Raw genomic sequence first — 18,523 nt, forward strand, 5'->3', positions numbered from 1 at the left:
TTGAAAACATTGTGGATTATATTGTTTGACTTCAACCTCAGATTCATCATTTCAAGATTTCATAGTGCTTTGAGTTTGGTATATTTTCCTTGTTTGACCTGTAGAAGTTTTAAGACAGAAATAAAAAATGCAAATAAAAAATGCTTGCTTTTACTTTGTAAGGTAAAAGAATATCCCTATTAGATTCCAACTGAGATGTGCTCATTTCTAAAATTCTGCAGAGGTAGTACAGTCAGTTCATGAATGCACCATGACGCTTGCTTACAGGTAACATCAGCAGTTGAAAGGGCAGAACAACTATAGTTAACTGACTTTGGCTTGTGTTATATGACTGTTGCATTTTGTGATTGTTTACTCCATATGTATAGTTAGACCACAACTAGTTTTGTCTATTTAGAGGAAAATCAAGAATAAAGCTGTAAAATAACAAAAAAAAAAAAGCCACCCTGAACTATATAGTGCCTCAAAAAACCGCAAAATAAGTAAATAAATTAATGAGCAGCTATGCTCATTTACATGTATGTATCTCCCCAAGACACTTTAATTAAAATCAAACTCTTTCATAAGGACTTCCACAACTTGACTCTGCGTAAATCTCTAGCTTTTCTCCTGTAGAACTTGTTACCTAACTATGCTAGTCTGCAGTGACCTACAGTATGGCACTTTTGAGACCATCATACATGGTGTTGCCTTTGTTTATGACACTTTAAAGCATGACTCCTTACTGCCTCCAAAACCAGCCAGTTAATTTCCTCAACCTTCAGGTATCAACTCAGTATTTCTTTCTTTTTTTTTTTATTCTTACGGGACCGGGGATTGAAGCTTCTGGATCTGGGAATTGAACCATAGTCCTATGCACCTGCCTGCATTTACTCAAGTGGCACTTTAAACAACTGAACTATCTAGCAAAGCCCCTTTTGTTCACAGTTTGTATACAGTGTTCTGTACATAGTAAGTTTTCTGTTGAGTTCTCAGGTTTCTGTTGAGCCAATGAATGGATGAGTCAGTGAATGGGTGGACAGTTTTAGAAGGACCTTACTATCCTTATTGTGTTGACTTAGTTCATTATAAGATGGGCTTGAGCTTATATATGTTTGTGCCCTTGGAAAACTGTTTTGTGTTTGCCCACCTGATCACAGAGTAGGAGCTTCAGCCATTTTTTTTTTCTCTCTTTGTATAGTACAAACAGGGTGTCTCAGCTCTCCTGTTTGGGTGTCTCAGTTCTCCTGCTATATGGGCAGGAGAGTTCCCAGGCACTGAGAGAGATGAGTCACAAAGAAGAGTCATTCAGAAAGTAAAATAGTCAGAGCAACAGTGTTGCCCTTTGACTGAACTTTCTCTCTTTCTCTATACCTTGAGATGCTAACCTGGTGGCACTCTTGAACTGGTTGCTACAGCTTGTCAGACCCCTGATAAAAGGAATTTATAATTTTTTTTTTTTTTTTTAATGGTACCAGGGATCAAACTCAGGACTTTGCACTTGCCAGACCAGCACTTATTCCACTAAGCTATCTCCCAGCCCAAGATTTACAAATCTTAATCTGGTACTTTCCTTTGATTTAGAGGTGTTTTAGAAAGGGTCCAGGAGCCTCTAGCCTAAATGAAATCTTTATTTAGGCTCATTTATAATTTTCTCTATCTTTGGAGTGTTTGAGTTCAGATTAAAATTTTATTTTTTATTTTTAGCTTTTTCAGACATGGGCTCACTATAGAGCCCAGGCTGACCTCAAATTTATGGCACCCCTCCTGCCTTAGCATCCTGAGTGCTGGGATTACAAGCATGAGCTGCTATGTCCTGCTGAGTTCAAGAATTTAGAGAACAGCAGTCTTTGGCACTTAGTGTCATTTGTGGTACCATAGAATAGGATAGTGCTTGTACAAAAGCTGAGGAAACACTTTAACTTCATCTAGAGTGGTGAGAGGTGGGTGGCATCAGAATATTTTAGCTGTGAGAGTTCTTTTAGATTATACTCTTCGGGCCGGGGAGATAGCTCAATAGAATAAGTGCTTGCTTGGCAAGCACAGGGTCCTGAGTTCAACCCCTGGTACCGCAAAAAAAAAATTATACTCTTAATTAATATTCATCTTTAGTATGAAAATTATCACTGTTTCCAGTACATGCATACCATAGCTCTCGACTGTGCAAGTAGCAAAAAGAAAAAACAAAACTGTGCAAGCAGAAAAAATTTTTATGGAGTGCTATGAATGGGGAGGGATAGGACATTTCAGGAATATCCTATAACATCCTATAAATTTCTTCTGTAATTCTGCTGTTATAGATGTTTAAGCCTAGGGATCAATAGACTTTTTCTGTAAAGGTGCATATAGTAAATATTTTTAGGCTTTGTGGGCCGTATACCTCTTGCTGTGGCTGTTCAACACCACCTATTCAATTTTTGGGGAGGAAAACAGCCATAGATAACATGCAGTCAAAGGAATGTGGCTGTGTTTTAATATAATTTTATTTATGGGCCCTGAAATTTAAATTTATATATAATTTTCTTGTCATGAAATACTCTTGATTTTTTTTAAACATTAAAAAATGTAACGACTATCCATAGCTCATGGGCTGTACAAAAATAGGCTACATTTCATCTGTAGGCCATAACTTACCACCCTGTGATCTAGCTTAATGATTCTCAAATCTGTCTTTCAAAATTTACCTGACTGTCTTTCAAAATTTATCCGGAGACCTCACCTTCACAGATACTGGTTTTCAGTCCCCTTGTTTGTGTCCCTACCCCACCTCCAACTCCCTCCCAGGATTCTGATTCAATAGGACTGTGAAATCTATATTTTTTATAAAAACTGCCAAGGTGATAGGTACGCCTATACCAGATTGTAAAATCATCCATCAGTCATCTCATTTTATAGTTGAAGAAACGGGCTTACATATATGACATGACTTATAAATAAATAGAAAAATCAGTTTCAGCCTAGCTGTTTGACTCTAGGATCAGTGTTCATACGAATATTCATTCATACTATTTTGTCCTGTTCTTTCTACCTGGTAAGCATATGACAGTGAACTACAGTAGTCACATTTCATGACTCCTTTACTTTTTATACTTGTTTTTTCTTTTCTCATGATTGAATGATTGAATTTAACCCTTACAGATACTTTTCAGACTAAAAAGAAAGCAGTGATTCTCAATGTTAGGCATGTTTCTGCTGTTAGGCAGGTCTCTGTTATTAGGCTATCTCTCCAACTCCTGTTCTTTATTCTGTGGTACAAACTTTCCTCAAGGTCTAGTTAGATACTTTATGCTTAGCTGTCTTGTCTCTGTACTTGTGGCTGGGTTTTCTGAAGTTGACTGCTGACTTGACATTTAATCCAATTTCCCTTCAGTCTGCTGGTTCTAACTAGAAAGGGTAATGAAATAATGGCAAGTGAATTGTTTTAATATTGAATAAGACTTTACTTAGGTAGTGTTAAACTGCTTAGGAAGCATTAAATTGCAATGCAGGGCTGGCCAAATAGCTAACGGATTAAAGTGTCTGCTTAGGCAGACAAAGCAGCCCAGGTTTGATTCCCGGCATGCCATGCCCGCCCATCCCCAGGCCATGCTGAGATTGAGACTGGGCATTTGAGACTGGGTGTGGTGGCACACACCTGTAATCCCAGCTCTTGGGAGGCTGAATATGGGCGGATCACTGTGAGTCTGATCTAGTAGTGAGACTCTGTAGACCCTTACTAAAATACAAAAACAAAACAAAACAAAGCAAAAAAAATTGCAGTGCAGCGATGAGAATCATTGTTTCAAGCATTAGAGGAGGTTTTAAAAGGTATGTTTTACATTTAAATTCCCATGGCTGAGATCCAGCCAGCTAAATGGGGCATCCCTCTATGGAACTTATATTTAATATAGCTAATTGAGCTGTTGTTTTGCTCAGAACAGTTCCAGAGACAGTTCTACAAGTGAAGAGAAATTACCATTTCTGTTGTTTCTCAGTGTTGGTGTAGCTTGTTAGTAATGAGGGATATGGTGATAGATTTTAAGCTGCTCTGTCTTCCCGTAAGGTGTTTATTTTATTTTATTTTATTTTATTTATTTATTTTTTTGTGGAACCGGAGATTGAACTCAGGCTCTTGCGCTGGCCAGGGAAGCACTTATTCTACTGAGCCATTTCCCCGGTCCCCTTCCTATAAGGTGTTTAAATCATGCTTCTCGGGCGCATCTGTACTCGTTTATCTATATCCTAGGAAAAGGAATACTGAAAATAGTAATAAATAATCTCACTTCTCTGAATGAACTGTGAAAACTCCCACCTCCCTTTTATCATGTTCTTAAATCATACCTACCCATAGTGCTTCCTAGTGCCTTCATAGGTGGTAGGGCCTTGTCTTAGTATTTTAAAACATAAATGGGGAGCTGGAAAATTAAAATGACATTCATCTTTTTGGCATGAGGGCCCTTGTCTTCTCTGTCTTGTCTATCTGTCTTTCTTTCTTTCTTTTCCCTGGTACTAGGGATTGAACTCAGGACCTTGTGTTGGCCAGGCAGGCGCTTATTCTACTGAGCTATCTCCTCAGCCCGTTCTTCTGTCTTATCTTGTCTTCACCTGTCCTCTCCTCCCCTCCCCTCCCTTTCCCTCTTCTCTCCTTCCTTCTGTTTTTGAGGGCCCTTGTCTTACATGAGTGTGATGAGTGGGCAGCATTACCAGTACATACATATCCTCTGCCTCTTTATGAGCTCAGGCTTTTAAGAACCTTGAGAAATGAGCTTTAATTGACTGTTCTGAAAGTCTAAGACATTAACAGATACTCTTGAAATTTGGTTTTGTGTGTTGTCTTATAACTAATAGGATAGAACCCCTGTTTGTTTGTCTGTTTCTTTGTTTTGCAGTATTGGACATTAAACTGAAGGTACTGGTATTACCCCTACCCCCTAATTTTTTTTTTAATGTGCTGTGGAATTCCTTTTAATACTGAACATTCTTTTCATCTTTTAAAAAAAAAATTTAAATGTATTTAGCACAGGGTCTAAGGGTCTCACTGCACAGATCGGACTCGTAGTGATCCTCCTGTTTTTCAGCCTCCCAAGTGCTGGGATTACAGAGGCACGCCACCATGCCCAAGTCTCATTCACTGTCTCAGCACACCCCAGGGGTGGGGCCAGCACTGCACACCAGGGATTGAACTCCAGTCCCTACATCTATTAAACAGGTGCTTTAATCTGCTGAGCTGTCTGCCTGGCCCAATACTTAATATTTTTTATTTTATTTTATTTTATTGAGAAACAAATAGCAATGAGACAGTTTCAAAACAGGTTAATAGGACAGTTACAATAATTATTACATTGCATATTGTTATATTCGTAGTAGTTATTCATAGTATGAACATTCTTACTGTCTTAAAATTATTTACTTTCTAGAAGTTTGGTTTTCTATAATTGTCAGAGCAGGAACAACTATTTAGAAATTAAAATTAAATATGCCAGCCAGGCATATTTCAGAATATTCTCTTATATGGCTGCCACTGTAGCTGTTTTCGTCTTTCTTGCTCCAAGGTTTACAAAGCACTTCAATTTCAAGGAGGTATGTTTGTTTTGTTTGTTGAGACAGGTTCTCTCTGTGTGTTTCAGACTGGTCTTGAACTAGCCTATGTCCTTGAAATCACAGTAATCCTCCTGTCTCAGCCTCCCAAATGTTGGGATTATAGGCTTGTGCCATAATGCTCAGCTCAAGGAATAATTTCTAGGACTTACATAAAACATGTTTAGTTTGTGATATTTTCTTCTTTCAGTTCTGAGTTAGGTAGTGTTAGTGTTAAAATTCCATTTCAGGTGAGGAGCAATTCAAAATTTTTTAATCCCACAGTCATTAACTTGATAGACTTCTTTCCAGAGACTTGGTTCATCTACCTGTTGCCTTTTCTGTATCTTTGAAGTAAGCTCAGGAGCCCTCAGTGAACTGGTTTTGGACTAGAACTAAGAAGTTAACATTCCAGCTCTGTCACAGAAGGCTACACCCAAGAAGTATTTTTAGTTTCTAGTAAACAGTATGTAAATGTGTGAGGGAAATCTAGAGGCAGATTTCTTTCTCCATCTGAGTGAGACTATCTAGATGTATATTAAAAATAAAACTATTGGGGCTGGGGAGATAGCTCAGTAGAATAAGCGCTTGCCTGGCAAGCACAAGGGCCTGAGTTCAATCCCCAGTACCTAAAAATAATAATAATAAAAATAAAATAAAATAAAACTATTTAGCTAGGCATGGTGGCTCATGTCTGTAAACTTAGCACTCAAGAGGCTGAGGCAGGAAGATCTCTGCCAAGTTTGAGGCTAGCCTAGACTACATAGTGAGTTCAAGGCCAGTGTGAACTATATAGGAAGACCCCCCCATCTCAAAAAACAAACAACCAAAGTAAAACAAAAGTTTCCAAGCATTGTGGTGCACACCTATAATCTCAATATTTGGAGGTTGAGAGCAGGAAGTTCCTGAGTTCAAGGCCAGCCTGAACAACATAGCAAGACCTTGTTTCAGAAAACAAAACAGTAAGTTATAAAAATTGAAGCTAAATGGAGCCCAAATGCATTGGAGAGGGAGAAAACTCAGAGTAAGGATTTTTCCGACTTAGTATCTGTTAGGAGTTCTCTTTTAGAAGTTCTTGGTATGCATTAGTGCTACCTCAGTGCTAGCTAACTTTATGTTGTCATGTGTAAATGTTTAAAAACCATTTCAATCAGGCTGGTGAGATGGCTCAGTGGTCTAAAGCACCTACTTAGAACGAGCTTAGCAGAGCACTGGGACTGCGGTTCAATCCCCCAGCACCACATGCCAGCCAGCCCCGCCCCCTGTTGGGCTGAGCTGGCCACACACACACAAAATAAATAAGTATTTAAAAAAAAAGAACAACACATTTCAATCAGTGTGGGACAAAGGGGCCGGGGAGCTTGCTCAGTGGAATAAGCACTAAGGACTTGAATTCAATCCTCGGTTCCACCAAAAAAAAAAAAAATGTGGGACAAATATGTTCCCTCCATATACTATTATCTTAACTCTAGGATGCATCTAGTTTTAACTCCTTTGCTAATTACAGTGTTATTATGGAACACAAAGAAGAACTATGCTTACCACTTTTTTTTTTTTGCGGAACAGGGGATTAAACTCAGGCCCTTCTGCTTGCCAGGGAAGCGCTTATTCCACTGAGCCATCCATCTCCCCAAAGAAGAACTATGTTCAGGGTGATACTTTCAGACTAAAAAGAAAGCAGTGATTCTCAACCAGGGTCAAAGAGAACAGTATGTATACTTTTAAAAAGTTCTCTATTAGAATGCCATCTCTTTGAGAGGCTGAGAGGCAGGAGGATTACAAGTTTGAGGCCAGCTTGGACAACTTAGTGAGAGCTGTTTTTTTTTTTTTTTTTCAGAACCGGGGATCGAACTCAGGCCCTTGTACTTGCCAGGGAAGTGCTTATTCCACTGAGCCATCTCCCTGGCTCTGTTTTTTTTTTTTTTTTTTGAGACAGGGTCTCACTGCAGTTTAGGCTAGCCTTGAGCTCACTTTGTAGCCCAGGCTGCTCTCCGCAGCAATCCTCCTGCCTCAGCCTCCCAGTCCTGGGATTACAGGCGTGTGCCACCACTCCAGGTGAGAGCTGGTTTTAAAACTAAACAAACCAAACCAAATCAAACCACTGGAAATGTGGCCCAACACTCCCTGAGCTCCAGTTCTCAGTATTGGGTATGTGTTTGTGAGTTGGAGGTAGTTTCCTACACTCCCCTAATTGAAAAATGATGTGTTGAAATCTGTTTTTTACTAAATAGTGGCAGATAGAGTTTAGGTTATTAAGATATGTTATATCCACTGCCCTGAGGGAAGGGTCTTTGGGAAAGAGAAAGAGAACCAACCACCATGGTGCAGAACTTCTTGGGGCTCTCACTTTACTCCAGGAGGCATTCTGATTCAGTGTGAATTTCCTATCTTTCTTTGTTTGTTTTTGGTAACTCAGGACCTTGCACTTGCCAGGCTAGTGTGAGTTTCCTGAAGGATCAGTAAGGAAACTAACATTTGAACTACTTTTTTTGGTTGTTATTCCCTCATCGCCTTTCACTGAGTCACCTAACCAGCTCTTTTCCAAAAAATGGAGTAGAAAAACTATAGAACACCTAACTCGGCCATTTACTGGCTTAAAGCTGCTTAAATTTCAGGGTTACCTTGGGCCCAGTCTTAAGGGATGTTATTGAGCTGAATGAGGTAGATTAGTATCATTCAATTCCTGCCAAACTACCCTTTACATGTAATACAACCAATTTATATAAGATTCCTCCTGGTTATGAATGAGTTAATCAGTGCATACTTGATGGAAATGGTTAAGTTAAATTAACACAGGAGAGAACGTATATTTTTATATTTCTTTTTGAACTAATTTTGTATCTATAAGAAAAGCTATAATAGTAAAAACTCCCATTTAGCCTTCTCACAGATTCTCCATTTGTTAGTATTTTACCATTTGCTTTACTGTTCATTAGGAGAACATGTTAAGGAAATAGCATTGAGTGTTTTGTTTGTTTTTTCTTCAGTAAAGTCAGGCATGCTTTGACATGGTTGCTCATGTTAATCATTGCAGTAATCCAGTACCATATAGGCAATGTTACTGCTTAGGTCAGTTGCCTGTTATTCCACAGCAGATAGATGTCAGCAGTGGGACTTAACCACTGATTGGTTTGGCAGGTCCTTTTTTTTTTTTTTTTTTTACTGTTTTCCTCTACTAGGCCTAGAGACCTACATTCTAGCTCAGATTTTACCACTAACATCAGTATGACCACTGACAATGTATTTTGCGGCTCTTCCTCATATTTCCCTTCTGTAAATGGAACCCAGTGTCCCTGATCCTGACTCACGTAATGTTTTTCTCCTAACTTTAAAGATAAGTTGTCTTCAGTGAAATGTCCTGAACATCTTAACTGTGTCAGTCAGTGTTTGGATAATTCATTTAAGGAAAAAAAGACTGAAGTTTTCCATCAAGTTTAATGTTGAAGTTACTGGAGATGTGAAAATATACCTAGCTACCATATGAAGAGGTGTTCTGTTTTGCAGTGGGAAAAACCAAAAGAGGTTTTTTTTTCTTTTTGGGAAAATAATTCAAGGGTACCAGACTGTTTCCCTAGTAATTATGCTTTTGGGATCATGATTCTTGACTCTTTCTGGCTGGTTGCAGGGTCCTGAGCAGGGTCTCAGAGACCAGTGAAGACTATAGTGAAGTTTGATCTTCAGATTGTCTTCATTTTTTCTTTTTCTTTCTTTCTTTTTTTTTTTTTGAGTATTGGAAATTAAACTCATGACTTTCTGTTTGCAGACAGGCGCTTGTGCCACTGAGCTGTCTCCCCGGTCCTTGTCTTCACTTTATTTGGAGTTGAATTGACTATTTTCCCTTTGTTTTGTCCAGAGGAATCTTTTGGTTGTGATGGAAATAAATCTTCTAGGACATTGAAACAAAATTGTAAATTAAAAAAAAAAATTGTAAATTGCTGGCTCATGAACCACATGTAACTGGCACAGTTTTTTCTTCAATTTTTTTTATTAGTATATTTGTAGCATATAATGTTCACATTCCTCATGTGGAGTTGGTACATGTGCATAAATTCATCTTAATTGTTTTGCATCTCCTTTCCCTACTACCCCTGCTCCATCTCTTGGTCCCTTTTTTGCAAGAGATCCATTTCCTATTACTGATTTAATTTAATTTATTTATTTATTTATTTATTTTGAGATAGGGTTTTGCTATATAGCTCAGGCTGGCCTTGAACTCACTATGTAATACAGGCTGGCCTTGAATTCATGGTGCTCTTGCTACCTCAGCCTGTCAAGCGCTGGGACTACAGGCATGTGCAACCATGTCCAGGTTCAATTCTTTTTTTGGTACCAGGATCGAACTCAGGACCTTCCACTTTCCAAGCAGGCACTTATGGGAAGCACCTTCTTTTTTTTTTTTTTGTATCTTAGGGAAGGGTCTACAGGGTGTTCAGGGTGTCACTACTAGATCAGACTCATAGTGATTCGCATGTTTACAGCCTCCCAAGAGCTGGATTATAGGCTCGTACCACCAAGCCCAGTCGCAATTGCCATCTCAGTGTGCCCCGGGGGGTGGGGCCGGCACAGCAGGCCGGGGATCAAACCCCCTGCCACTGTGCCTGGTTGCAGACGCTTTAATCTGCTGAGGTATTTGGCCAGCCCTATGCTTCATCTTTTATTCTGCTCTTTATATTTGGATTTCTTATATAAGAAAGACCATGTAACTTTCTTATATAACAAAGTCTATATAAGAAAGACTTTCTAACTATGTATAGAAAGACTTGTGTGTCTCATTTATTGTTCTTAACATTATGGTCTCAAATGCAACCATTTACCTACAATGCCTCAATTATATTCTTCTGAAATGAAAAAACCTACAAATGGCCAATACATACATGAAAAAATATTCAACACTGCTGGTTATCAGAAAAATACTAATGGCAAAGTATTACTCCCTTCTATATAAATACTAACCTGGTGATGGATATACAGGCTGCTTCTAAGACTCAGCTACTATGAATTGTGTTAAGTACATGAGTGTGTATATGTCACTGTAATTAGATGTTTTTAACTCTTTTAGGAAGATACCTAGAAAGAGGGAGTAGCTGTATCAAATGGAAGTTCTTGGTTTTCTTTTTTAGGTTTTTTTTTTAGAATTTCTCTGCTGATTTCCATAGTGGTTGTACTAGTTTACATTCTCACCAACGATGTAGCAGGGTTCCTTTTTTTCGTATAGCCTCTGCTGCATTTGTTATTACTGTATTTGATATCTTGAAGATAGACATCCTTCAGGAGTTACATGTAGCCTGAGTGTTGTTTCAGTTTTTATTTCTCTGATGACCAACAGTGTTGAATATTTTTTCATGTATGTATTGACCATTTGTACTTTTTTTCTTCAGTTTCTCAATTTTTGATTGGATCATTCATTTGGGGGGGTTGTATAAAGAACTTAAAAAAGATACTGATTCTCTGTCTGAAGAAGAGCTGCCCCTGAATTTTTTCCTATTCTTAGGTTGTTTCTGGGCTGGGGAGATAGCTCAGTAGAATAAGTGCTTGCCTGGCAAGCACAAGGGCCTGAGTTCAATCCCTGGTTCTGCAAAAAAAAAAAAAAAAAAAAAAGAACAAAACAAAAAAACATAAGTTGTTTCTTCATTCTGTGGTTATTCCTTTTGTTGTGCAGAAGCTTTTTACTTTGCTATGATCCTGTTTCTTGATTCTTGATGTTATTGCTTGTGCCATTGGGGTTCTATTCATAAAATCCTTACTTACTTTGTGGCTTCAAGAGTTTTACCTACTTTATCATCTAGCAGGCTATTTCTGTTTTAACATTTAGATCTTTGATCTATTTTGATTTTAGTTTAGTACATGGTGAAAGATATGATTGTAGATTCAGTCTTCTCCATATGGATAGTCAGTTTCTTCAGCACTGTTTGTTTGTTTGTTTGTTTATTTATTTATTTATTTATTGCAGCTCAGCCCACCTTGAGGGCGGGGCTGGCGCAGCATGTGGTGTCAGGAATTGAACCATGGTCCCCTGCACCTGCCTAAGCTTGCCTAAGCAGGCGCTTTAGACTGCTGAGCTATCTCACTGGCCTTTTATTTAATTTTATTTTATTTAATTTAATTTAATTTTATTTTTTATTTTAGAGTAGGGACATTTATGAGGAATAATAATAGCTCTTGGGAGACAAGAGGGGTCCCCAGGGGGCTGCCAATGTGCCCTCTTCTGAAAAGAAGTTTTATAGAACAAAATCATGAGGTGGGTACAATGTGGATCAAGGATTATATTAATGAATAAGATTTTAAGCACCATTTATTAAAGATGCTGTCTAAGAGAGGTTGAAGGGGGAGGGTAGGGGAATGGAAAAAAAATCAAGTTATATCATGTATGGGTCAAATTCTCCATGATGAATATGATCATTATACAAATCTAAAATGTGCCAATAAAATCTGATTTTAAAAAAGATGCTATCTTACAAATGTATTTTTGGCTTGCTGAATTTTATTTTATTTTTCATTAGTAATTCATTTAAAAGCCAAAGGATTTCACAAAAAACAAAACAAAAACAAAAAACAAAAAAAACAAAAACAAACCCAGATTTGTTTCCAGTTTGGACCTACATTGAAGCTTTGGCTAGAATTAGAAAAAAAAAAAAGCAGAAAAAAATGGGGCCGGGGAGATGGCTCAGTGGAATAAGTGCTTCCCTGGCAAGCGCAAAGGCCCGAGTTCAATCCCTGGTTCCGCAAAAAAAAAAAAGTAGAATTAGAGAGTAATAGTAATAGGTTGCAACTGTTTCTACTTCATGTATGGTCTCTGTAGACATTTGAATTTTCAGCCTCAAACCTAAAACTTGAACTCCAGTTTGAAAGCTCATGAAGTACAATTGATGAGCTAAATAGTGGTGGGTTTTCTTGGTTATCAAAGGAGTGTCCTGCTGTACTGAGTAAATAGAAAAATAGCTCATAAAATGACAGGATTTCTTCAAAATCACTTCTCTCTGCTCCTGTCAGAATTTCATTTACAGCATTGTGGAACCATAGTGGCTTGTAAACTTCAGAGAGATGCAGCCATCTTCCTTTACATTCTACATACTTCTCATTCATTGCTTAATTCTCTGTAAACCAGCAGAGGGTGCTGTCCACTCACTGAGCCTTCTGTCGTCCTGGCTCAGCTGAGAGCCAGCTGTTGGGCATGTGCCCTGGGTCTTTATGAAAGTTTGGGCATGTCCTTTTGGTTCCCATCCCCAGTGCCCACCCCTTAGGCCCTGGCCAGGTTATTGTGTCACTGGGGACTCTGTTCAGTAACACAGGAAACTGGGGAAAGTTTAATTGTTTTCTCCTCTCCTTTTTCCCATGCAGCTGAACAAAAGGTTCATCCTCAGTTTTCTCCATGCCCATGGGAAGCTGTTTACCCGGATTGGGTAAGTGTGCAGGATGTTTATTTTATTTTCCTACATTACAAGTCATTTTGGAATTTAATATTGTTAGCAACTAGACTGTGTTTGTAACTGAGGGCACAGGGTGTGAATTCTTAAAGGTCTCCACCTTCTCTTCCTTTTACTCTCTCTCCTGCTCTGTTCATGAGATTTAGGAAGTATTTCTGTCTCTTTTTTTTTCCACCTTTACTAGACACTCCTCCCCCTCTTTAAGAGCTGTCTTTTCCCAGCCCCCTCCCCTAGTTTTCCTATAGCCTTCTCTTTACTCTGCCTTCTGCTTTAGCCCCTAGTGAGCTCATGCAAGCAATCATGCTACATCACTGGGTACAGCTGCCAGGGGTCCTCCTTGGAGAAAAATTGTCCTCTAATTTTCCTCTGGGAGAAAAACGTTTTCTTTCCTTCCTGTTCTTTGGCTTATACCCCTGCCTTTTGTGCAGTTTCCTATACCATGTCAGTAATCTTAGTACATACAAGACTTTTATGGTTTGACCATCCTCTGTGGGTTTATATACAAATCTCAGGAAAAATAATGTGTGCAAAACCTTCTTACCTTGTCCTGGGGATATAGCTCAGTGGCATAGTGCCTGCCTGGCAAGTGCAAGGTCCTGAGTTGGAGTCCAGGTACCACCACCCACCCCCACTACCTTGTAAGTCCCTGCAAAGAGATTGAGTTTTGAGTATTCCTTTTTTTTTTTTTTTTTTTGCGGTACTGGACATTGAACTCAGGACCCTACGCTTTCTAGGCAAGTGCTTATTTTACTGAGCTATCTCCCCGGCCCTTGAGTATTCATTTGGTAGGTCAGAGTTCTTCCTCACGGTGTAAAACTTGTGAATATAGCCTGATTTAATGCCTTCACAAAGCAGATATGTACTGAACATCTTTCATGTGGGTCTTTCCTGAGTACAGAACAGTGAACAAAAAGGTTGCCGTATTCCCAGAGAGGTCTTTTGGATTTTAATATTTTCTGAATTGAAGTTTTATTGTGAGCTGTCTTTGGAGGTGATTTGTTTTTATTATAAACCCTCCAGGTACTGTCAGTGCTTCCCTTTCACTTTCTGTCATAATGCTCTAAGTTTGTCTATAATACTCTAGAAAGTTTTTTTAGTCGGAATAGGAACTATGTCAGTTTCCACATACTTTGTATTTTAACTCTTTTGAGAGGTTGAAATGCTTTGACCTACTTGAAGAAACACTGCCCCATGGATAGTGAACTAGAAAGTATGATTAATATGTATTCATTTGGCATCAGCCTGAGCAAGAGTGACAGTAATGGCGATTGTAAGGTATGCTTGATCTTAAAATGACTTGGGAAAATTGGAAAAGTGCCCAAAGATGAATGTCTATCAATAGAAATAAGTTTTAAATAATTCACTTAGGAAAGATATAGATGTATTACTAGCTCCCATGTCCCTACTTCTGTCTCTTCTATCAATGTAAGCTCCACTGTGACTCTAGTTTTTACATCATGATATTGTATTTTGAGTGCTGGGCATATATAGTAGGTTCTCAGTTAATATTTGTTGTATGAGTGTGTGATTCATTATAAGAAGTGCATTGTGGGGGATGGGGAGATGGTTCAGTAGAATAAGTGCTTGCTTGGCCAGCACAAGGGCCAGGTTCAATCCCCGGATCTGCCAAAAAAAAAAAAAAAAAAAAAAAGTGCATTGTGAAGATTATAGAGAAGGTTCTGGTACTCTAATAAAGTTATACCAGAGCCACACTGATCACTAATAAATAATGAAAAGCTGCAGTTTCAGAACAAGTAGGATGAAACTGATATCTATAAGATTGTATTTAAAATAAAACATCACAGTAGGAAATACCATTTTACTGTACTTAAATAACAGTTGATGGAAGTCTCACTAATCTATTTTAGTTTTCATTTTCTTCTCTCATTCTTTTCTGAATACTTTTTCTCCTTTTTCCTTTTTGTTCTGTTTCTTCTTTATATTTTCCTATACCAGGTTCATCTAAGTCACATTTTTTTTCAACTTCAGTACTATTAAGCTGGGTTTTTTTTTTTTGTTATTGTTGTTGTTTTTGTTTTCCTTTTGTAATGCTGTGAATTGAACTTAGGTTAAAAACATTCTGCCAGGGCCAGCCTGAAGTGGACTAAAGTGTCTGCTTAGATAGAGCGCAATGGCTAGGGTCCAATCCCTGGCATGCTGTGCCAGCACTGAGACAGCAATTGAGACTGGTCATGGTGGCATGCACCTGTAATCCCAGCACTTGGGATACTGAAACCAGGAAAATCACTATGAGTCTGCTCTATGTAGTAATACCCTGTAGACTCTATAGACCCTACACTAAATACAGAAAAAAAACCCACTCTGCCACCAAGTCATTCTGCCAGTCCTGAGTGGGGCAATTCTTTGCTGAGGGAGTTGTCCAGTGTATTGTAGGATTTAGCGCTATTTGGTTTCTCTCCACTGAAGTCAGTAGCATACTTTACCTCTCAAGTCATGATAACTAAAAATGTCTCCAGACATGTCAGATGTTTAGTGGGGAGCAAATTTGCCCCTAATTGAGAACTGCTGTTTATTGTGCTATTAGAGGCTTTTGGAACTGAAAAACTTACGAATCTTATTTCAGGTTGTAAATATATTTAGGATATATTTATTTATTGTGGATTTTTTTTTTTCCAGAGCCGGGGATTGAACTCAGGCCCTTGAGCTTGCCAGGCAAGCACTTATTCAACTGAGCTATTTTCCCAGCCCCTGTTGTGGACTTTTTTGAGACAGGGTCAGTGTCAGTGATGGCAAACCTTTTAGAACTTTTAATGATAACAAACAGCCCACTGCAGCATGCATGGCTTAGGTTCACTACTACTGGTCTGTGTAGTTCAGTCTGGCCTTGAATTTGCAGCACTCTTCCTGTCTTAGCCTCCCAAATCCTGGGATTATAGTCATGTGCCACCATGTCTGGTTAAGATAAGTTTTTATCAGGTTGTGTTAATTAAACTTTTATTCCCCCCACCCAACTTAAATTTCTTGTATTTAAGGCCTGGGGATAAAGCTCAGCAGCGTAACAGCCTGCCTGACAAGTGCAAGGTCCTGGTTCAATCCCCAGTACTGCAAAATAAAATAAAATATTCTCATATTTAAGCACATATATTTTGGAAGACATTTGGGAAAGGGCCACAATATTGTAACAATTAGAAAGCTGGAAAATGAGATCTGGAAGGAAAAATTAATCTTAAACCCTTCTGGTGGGGATGTAGTTTAGTGGCAGAATGCTTGCCTAGCATGTTTGAGGCCCTGGTTTTGATCCCCACTCATGCCAAAAAAATAAATAAATAAATAAATTAGTGTGTGCTGTATTTAAATATAGAGGAGTCATAACCAGACAATTTTTAATGGGATGACAGTAACAGAAGTGGTGCAACTGGAGGGATGTGGGTTAGGTGTAAGAAAATTGTGTAGAGAATAGATGTTTTGGGAATTTCTTGCCCTGGAGGCCTTGAAAAAATAATAGGTTATCTCATTTGTCTGGATTATTTTTTAGGATCGCTTTCATTTCTTTTCTTTTTTTTGTGGAACCAGGGATTGAACTCAGGCCCTTGAGCTTGCCAGGCAAGCACTTATTCTATTGAGCCGTCTCCCTGGCCCCTTCTTTCATTTTTATATAATATATTTTGTTATCAAAAAGACAAAGGCAGACTATTTTTTACTTTTTTTTTGTGGAACCGGGGATTGAACTCAGGCCCTTGCACTTGCCAGGGAAGTGCTTATTCCACTGAGCCATCTCCCCGGCCCCTATTTTTTACTTTTATAAAATAAATTATTGTAGTTTTCCGGGAGGAAAATATGTTTCTATTCTAAGCATACTTTAGGTCCTGGATGACTATTCATTCCTCTTATGCTTTCTTGGAGGTAAAAGAGAATTGAGCCCCGAATTTATTCAGGAGGCAGAAACAGTGATAACATTTGTATTGTTAAAAAAAGAAAAAAATGTGTATAAGCCTGTAAGACTAGAAAAACAGTGAGCCCAAGCCACACACAACATCGTGGCCTCTTGCCTAATTACCAAGAAGATGTGAAATGTGGGAGGCGTTGAAAACAAATTAAGACTGAGAGAATTGTAATGGAGAGCAGCTGAAGGCACATCACTGTCCCGCCTGCCTTTTGAGAAAAGTCCTGTAGTTGTTCCCCTGCCCCTGGTGTTCCAGGATACATCAGTGTATACTTGAATGCCTACTGTGTGTAAGACTTCGGCTGAGCATCAGCAGACAAGAGGTTCAGGGCTTTAATGAGATCAAGTGTCAGAGTTTTTCTCCACTTATTGGTTATAAGACCTTGAGAATAAACAAGAGCTTCTGTGGGCTTCAGTTTCCTTATCAGTGGTCTAATGCTTGATCTCTGAGATGTGTTCTAGTTCTTATGTTTTCTCTTATTTTCATCCTGTCATATGGCTTAATTTTTTGCTCTATTTAACTCCCAGATTGATCTTTTTCTCAGTTAGGAAACTGATTTTTTTCTACAGATAATGTTGTGTAGCCCGGCTCTGTTCCTTACCACCAGAGGGGTTGAGTCCTGCCCTTTTATTCACTGTCTGAGTCATTCTTGAGTCTGGGTCTTAGAGTTGTTTGAAAGATTGATTTCTTGAAACTGCCATGCAGATGAGACAAGGTGTCTCTAGAGATCACTTCACAAGGCAGCTGCTTCAGTCAGTGAGTGAATGCATATCCTGATAATCGAATCTTCCGAGGTTTTAGATTCAGGATGGAATCCTCTTGGATCCAGAAAGAGGAGATGGTTGGGGTGTCAGGTAATTCCTGATAGATGCTTTCCTGATGAGAGACAAAGCAGATTTGCCCTTGGCTTTCACTGAGAGGGTCGAGAACCTGGCAGCTTGTAGACTGTTGATTCATGACAATTAGAATAATTTTGCTTCCTCATTTTGCCTTGATTAAAGGCAATAGTTTCACTTTAGTTTTTATTTGCTTTTGCTTGATCATGCAATTTGCATAGCTTCAAGTCTCTTGGAATTCAATGCCTGATATATTTATTTTGGACTTTGAATTTTTAAAAATAAAATGTTTATGTCTTGATTTATTTTTAAAATTAACAAGTGTTTTTAAATACAAAAGGAAGTATTCATTGTGGGGAAAATCATTTTCTGTATTATGTAGTGCTCATTATAAGATCTTTAGGAAACTTAGCCAGAAGAAATAAAGATTTATTCTTATTATCCATAGATAACTATCCTCCTTTAACATTTGTTGTATGATTTTTGAGTATCTCATACTTCTTATAAATAAGTGTCTAAAAAGAAAAGTAAAAAAATAAATAGGTGTCTAAAGTGCTCATATTAAATTGTTTTACAACTATTTTTATTTATTATATGTTCAAATTCCTCTGAAGTGATTAAAAAATGTAGTTCCATTTTTTTTAAAAAAATAGTTCTCAGTGTGTGAATATGCCACCCTAGTCGTCTCTTACTGTTGGGTATTTTAGGTTGCCTTCAAGTTTTTACTGTTATGAATCTCTCTCTTCTTCCTCTTCTTCCCTTTGTTGCTGCTGCTGCTTCAGTTTTTCATTCTTGGCTTGAATTTTGTAATTATTACCTAAGC

At 38.3% G+C, this 18,523-nt stretch overlaps 1 protein-coding gene across 1 annotated transcript in view; it reads left to right on the forward strand.

Moving 5' to 3' along the window:
• Smg6 (SMG6, nonsense mediated mRNA decay factor) overlaps positions 1-18,523 on the forward strand; it is a 284,260-nt gene that overhangs the window by 63,552 nt on the left and 202,185 nt on the right. The window contains exon 5 of the mRNA XM_023719819.1: positions 12,874-12,935. Within this exon, the coding sequence (XP_023575587.1) occupies positions 12,874-12,935 (62 nt within the window). The remainder of the gene's footprint in view (positions 1-12,873; positions 12,936-18,523) is intronic.

Source organism: Octodon degus, unplaced genomic scaffold (assembly GCF_000260255.1).
Source record: "Octodon degus isolate 3935 unplaced genomic scaffold, OctDeg1.0 scaffold00072, whole genome shotgun sequence".
In the NCBI taxonomy this organism is placed as follows: domain Eukaryota; kingdom Metazoa; phylum Chordata; class Mammalia; order Rodentia; family Octodontidae; genus Octodon; species Octodon degus.